Consider the following 6,289-nt stretch of genomic DNA (forward strand, 5'->3'; position numbering starts at 1 on the left):
GGATTCTTAAAAACCCTCAAGTAGCCTACTTTAATTTTAGTTTTTTATGGATAATCTTAATGCTAGGTATAAGAGTTTTTTTTAAAAGAAACAACCCCTTAAAATGTTCTTCACAGCTTTCATCTGACTTTTACATTTATTTAGTTTTTAGAGGTAGAGGATTTCGAGGTCATTATTAACCATATAGGCTGAACTATCTAATCTGTGAAAGGCTCCAAAAACAATTTGAAGATGTTATTTTCAAAGGCTAATGCGCATAACTATTACATCACCTCTGAGAAGTGGGTGAGCTTTTCCCCTTTCAAGAAGACGTAGGCTTAGGCTGAGCTGTTTTTCATTTGTCATCGATCACTTCCACTGTAGGTGGTAATCAAACAATGTTGGTGAGAATCCCTCTAAATTAGTCTGATGGGGATGCCAAATTACATCCCAGCCAAATGTGTCCTGTAGGAAAGATTAACTACTTTTTTGGCAGAAAATGTACTACTGCTGCCAACATGAAAGACAGATGTTTATTTTGTGTTTGTGCCAGTTATAATTAGATTTCAAGATGAATGGAAACGCTAAGTAATGACTCCAACGATGAATAGACCCTACTAGCTACATCTCTGTGACAATCATGTGACATGTATTTCCAAAAAGTAGACGCAATAACAATTGATAGGCTATATCTGTGTCTTTTTGTGTCAAACATGTGTTTAAAGTATGGCTAAGTAAACATTTGTGAGAAAAGTCACTTCTTTGGTACAGTGGTCGTCGTCTGAAGGCATGTCAATAAGCATTTTTAACAAATAAATAACAGGTTGATACTTCACAGTAGAGAAACACAGGTGTGAATACAATTAATGAATTATATTGAGCTGCTTTGGTTTCCTTGTATTGTGCTGGCTCACTGTCATACATTGACACTTTGATAATACAGATCCATCGTTAATGTTATTAGTAACACCTGTGCTTTTCCTACTATATGAAAAGTGACAGGTGCACATGTGTGTTAGATTAGGAATTTAATTGAAATTAAGTAGACTAGGGTAATTTTGTTTTATTATTTTATTTTATCAGTGGAGCACCTTGCTTGTATCTGTGTTTATATACAGTATATGTGTGTTACCCTCTCATATGTGTTATCATCCTTTAGCAGGATAGTTTGTTTGAGTTAAGAAAAAGATAATGGGTTGAATTAGACTCAAGGGCCCAGCTTCACCTGCAACTGCTGGTTTTGACCACAAGGTGGCGACGACACCTTAACATTTAAACCAAAGGCAGATGCTGCACTGTGCTGCATTCAACGGTCTCTCTCTGAAGCTATGGGGTGGAGAAGTGAAGATAGCCTACACCATAGATATACCTGTTCAAGTGCTTTTTTTGTTAAAAACAACGCCAAAAGGTAGAATTCTGGCACGGTTTGCTTTGTTTTTTTTTTACATAAACGTAAACACAACTGCCATGTCTTTGGAGCAGGAACAGAAGGAAGACAACATGGGTGTCAGTAATGTAAGTACCTGTAAATTAGACACAAGTTAGCCAACATTAGCCAAAGTTGTGTATGTAGGCTAACGTTATTAGGGCTATCATGAAAATGTACAGCTGCAGCTGCAAAAGCCTACTTGTGACAGAGACTACCGGTTGCTGACAGTTTCTTGGCTTTGTTTTTATTTTACATTAACGTCTTGTACACTACGCTAGCATTAACGCCAGACGTGTTAAGCTAAGGTATACGTGCAGTTTCGTGTCCCAAATTCCTCATACAATGTCCTTAATTAATTATGAACCTGCTGAACCACCTGTGCTACCCTAACCCTACCCCGGCCCTAACCTTAACCCTAACCTTAACCTGTCTCAAATGAGACCCTCATCATTTGGGACACTCCGTTTTTGGAAAATAATTTGGGACACTAAACTGCACGTAAGCCTTAAGCTACTGGGTTGTTCATACTAGCATAACTTGTAATTGTTATTTATGTCACGTCACCTAAAGGCAGCATACTCCAGCGGAGGGCGCCATTTTGGCTCCTTGATGCAGTTCCTGTGTTAAGCGTGTGCATCGCAATCTAGCGTCACATGATTTTGCCTCTTACAAACAGAAGTTAATCAAGGTAGTTGTAGTCAAGTAGAATCCAATTTTAATATCAGAATGTCTTATCACTTTCTGATATTATCAATAGCGGTCAGAGAAGCAGTAATTATCTTGTTTTCAACAGGTATGTAAGAGGAAGATTTTTACGAGCCACAGCATCAGTTGTTAGAGTCTAACGTTAGCCTATCACCTGTAGTGGCCTGATTAAAGCACTTAATAGGAAGTAACGTAGGCTATATTTTCGCTAGAGTAAGTAAATTACAGTTTGTAAAAGTCACAAAGCTACCTTTTGAAGCATTGCACACACACGCTCACACAGTAGCCACTATACTGTAGCCTGAAGCAGTACAGTGAATTTACTCTCACTGCTACTTATAATAATTTTTTTTCTCCATGAGGTGAGCATAAAATGTAAAATCCATAGGCTAAAGATAGATATTGGGAAACGTGCAGACACACACACACACACACGAGTTTGCGCGTGCTCAGTCCTCCGCTCCTCTCTCTCTCTCTCTCTCTCTCTCTCTCTCTCACACACGCACACTCACTCACTCACTCACTCGTGTTTCACCCTCACACCACAACAGCAGCGTGCAAATAAACACACACACACACACACACACTCACACTCACACTCGCGCGCGCGCACACACACACACACACACACACACACACACACACACACACACACACACACACACACACACATATTTCTGCATCCTCTATTTTTTTATGCACCGGGAACCGAGCGCTTTATAAGCGTTCGTGGATTATGATGCCAGTTTTTATAACAGCGAAATATTGGCCTCTCCTTCGGCTCCAACTGTGATTACCACTATATCGCGTGTTTTATTTTATTTTAATTTTTCAGATTTATTTCTAATTTGGTTCCCCGTTACTTCTGAGCACCGAGAGACCGCTGAGACGCCAAGCTTACGTTCAATGCCGTTGGAACATGTCCTATGTTCCCTTTCAAGGTAAGACTGAGCAGATATTTTATTTTTTGTCATCCACTGCATCTTTCTCTACTGTCCTCCTCCCCCTTTTCTCACCATCCCCTCTCTCTCTCTCTGTCTGAGCCTTTCTCTTCTCCCTCTGTGTCTCTGGCACTATCGTACGCAATAGGCATATCTAAAGGCACCATAGCCGACAGGTGCATAGAAACAGCCTAGAGTGTCTTCTAGATAAGATAGCCCACACACGCACGCACAAATACACACACGGATCCAGCGCAGCGTGTGTCCTATGGACCTGTGCATGCGGCAATTATAGTATTGTAATAAGGTATGCATGTGTACTGGTGTCACGGTCTACTCTTGCAAGTGCATTCCTGCGTTTGAGAGCAGCCACACAGCATTGATGGGAAAATATGCAGTAATATATTTTTTTAATAATCCTATAACAATCCTATGGTGTTATATGGTATATGGTAGGCTTCTCTTTAGTTTATAGAGACAAGATAATACTTGTCTGGTGTGGTATCTCTATAATGAAGTTTATACTGCCCTTATCATACTTAATTGTTTTATTATATTCTTTGGTGTAAAATGCTAATAATATTCTTAGAGGCACTCTCAGTGTAATGTAAGGACTTTAGATTGTGATTTTGAAACTTAACTCCTATTAAATACTGGTAGATTTCTGTACTGTAGTATCTTTTTAAATATATTTAGGATTTTCTCAATAGCCTGAATGAACTGTGTCCTGTCTGCTGTGTGCAAAAACTTTGGCCCACTGACATATGTAGATGACCAGAATGAGAGGCTACTTCATGCTTGCTGGTCTTTTATTCCCCCATACTTGAGTGTGAGTGGGTGAAAGGCGCTTCAGTGTACCGTAAAGGCAGACTCCCCTTGGTATCATTGCACTGCAACTGTGACTAATGCTATATGTGAGCAGGCGTGCTGCAGTCAAATCTATCCAGTCGAAATGTTCAATTTAGTGTGTGTGTGTGTGTGATTTAGAAGAGCTAATTTGGAGGGAAAAAAAGCGAGGTCCTCAGATATGATGGGCAGTCAGACTGGAATGAGATGAAACACCCAGCGCAAAGTTTGGAGGAACCGTGAAGGATTGGGGGTGTCGTGGTTTGTGTGAGTACCTGTTATCAAAGAGGTTTAGATGCCAAAAACTGTAGGGATGGGGAGGAACTGTGTGAAAGAAGGCGTGTAGTCAGTGTGTGGGTTCAGGAGAGAGTGGAGGTGTGCCGCATGTGCCTGTTAGGGTGAGAGAGAGTGCTGGTTTATGTGTGGAGACGAGCACACACTCACAGACCTGTAACCCCCTGTAGAACAATATTGTTGCCTCCAAAATGGAGACTAATCTCGACCTGAAAAACTCAACTCTCAGCTCCTGGGCTTCACCATGACCCTGGAGTCATCATCTGAGCTGCACAAGGAAAGAGAGACCAAATTTAACTGTGGCAGCCGGCTCGGCTCCTTTTCACTCTGCTTTTTTATCCCCTCAGAGCAAAGCAGATAATGGCGTGCGTGCGTGCGTGAAGTGTGTGTGTGTTCTTTCTCTGATCGCACAGTGGTGTTTCATTTTAGACATTATTTTCAGAGCTAAGCATTGTTTAGTCTTATCCATTTTGTTACAACTGCTGAGGGTTTAGCTGTAAACTGGATTGTAAGGCATATCAATATGGAGATACACCAATCTGCTGTTAGGTTTTATGGTTTTAACTTCATAACTGCATCAGTAGTATTAAATATTGTACCCTCAATGTTGAGGACACCTGTTAATTATCTGGCATCATGTACTGTATATGATTTATATTTTAAAATCATATACAGTACAAAATCATCAAAAACGATTTGCTAAATTGTAGGAATTTGTTGGTTTTCTCTTTTATATCATCGTTAATTGAATATCTTTTGGTTTTTGGAATGTTAATTGGTCAAGATAATTTGAAGCGACACCTTGGGTTTTTGAAAACTCTGATGTGCATTCTTCACTATTTTCTGATATTGTATAGACCAAACAATTAATCGGAACAAAAATCAATGATGAAATAGTCATCGTTTGTAGCCCTAGTATGTATTTTGGCCAACCAGCTCAATACACTCTAGTCCAATACAATACACTAGGGCTGTGACGGTATGGATTTTTTCTCACTGCGGTTAAGAAGCAACGTATCTCCACAATATGGCAGTTAACCGCAACCCCCTGTTACGAGAGTAGCGTGAGTTAGAGCGAGAATGACAGGTGCCTTAAGTGTCAGTGCCTGTGTAGCAAGGAGAGTGGGTGAGAGTAGCGTATAAGTGCGGCTGTGAAGAAAAGCGAGAGCATACCTGCAAACTAGTTGCTTTTTGGCGAAAATCGCCGTTTTGAATGGGAAAATGTCATCCACGTGAATCGCGTAGAGCCAAAGAGTTTTTATTTTGGAGGGTTTCCGAGACCCGGTGCTAATACGGCACCGGTGCCTTAACGACCGTTATCAACCGGACCGAATAGCAACGCGGATTTCGGTGCCTTATTTAGGTGTCACTTAAATGCCTGCGCGGACGTTAGAGGGAACTGAAACATCGCCGCACGGGACGCTAGTCAACACTACACTTGACATCAGATAACGTTAGCCTACCGTTAGCTAGCAGCTGGAGTAAACACGGTTAAAATGCTGACAGCTAAACGGTGTAAAGTGTGACTGTATTTCACTGGAGAGGATTGTAACACCAGACTGTAGCTGCGGTTGTCTGAAAAAGACTCAGCCTTGCCTCGCCAGCCTCGTGGTGCATTCAAAGTTATTGTAAAATACCTTTTTCTCATCCAGTGGTTGTTTTTGTAGTTTGACAGTAATTTACTGGTGAAATAAGTTATTGTTATTACGTTTGTAATAAATCATTTAATTTTGACCCTGAAGCCGTTCTTTAATATCGCCGTTTTGTGCTCCTTTTTTTTTTTTTTTTTTAGATCAACTTTTTATTGTTTTATATTTTTGAACAGACAAATACAATTGAACAAGGTGCTCCTTTTTTAAATATTTATATATATATATATATATATATATATATATATATATCCCTCAGTTCAGGCACCGTTTTAAAAGTATCGTTTTAGCACCGGGAAAATGTTGTGTTTCCCTTTATTTTCTTCTCGGGGGGCGGGGGAGAAGATGTGTCACCTTTTTCAGCCTTCTGAGTTTGCAGATATGGAGAGGAAAAAGAGATAGCAAAAACAATGTAAAGTAAGTTAAAGAGAAAAATAAAACAACAG

General features: G+C 40.1%; 1 protein-coding gene across 12 annotated transcripts in view; it reads left to right on the forward strand.

Moving 5' to 3' along the window:
- Positions 1 to 2,730: 2,730 nt before the first annotated feature.
- syngap1b (synaptic Ras GTPase activating protein 1b) overlaps positions 2,731 to 6,289 on the forward strand; it is a 157,238-nt gene continuing 153,679 nt past the window's right edge. For 9 of the 12 annotated variants that reach the window (XM_036005896.1, XM_036005887.1, XM_036005892.1 and 6 more), the window contains exon 1: positions 2,732 to 3,054. Coding sequence is in view for 10 of the 12 variants with exons in the window: in XM_036005887.1 (XP_035861780.1) it covers positions 3,033 to 3,054 (22 nt within the window). In the remaining 2 variants the exon portion in view is untranslated. Of the gene's footprint in view, positions 3,055 to 4,036; positions 4,168 to 6,289 lie in introns of those variants that run through there. The other 3 variants (XM_036005888.1, XM_031279335.2, XM_036005897.1) reach the window with 3 other exon arrangements.

This window comes from Sander lucioperca, chromosome 10, assembly GCF_008315115.2.
Source record: "Sander lucioperca isolate FBNREF2018 chromosome 10, SLUC_FBN_1.2, whole genome shotgun sequence".
NCBI classification, from domain to species: Eukaryota; Metazoa; Chordata; class Actinopteri; order Perciformes; family Percidae; genus Sander; species Sander lucioperca.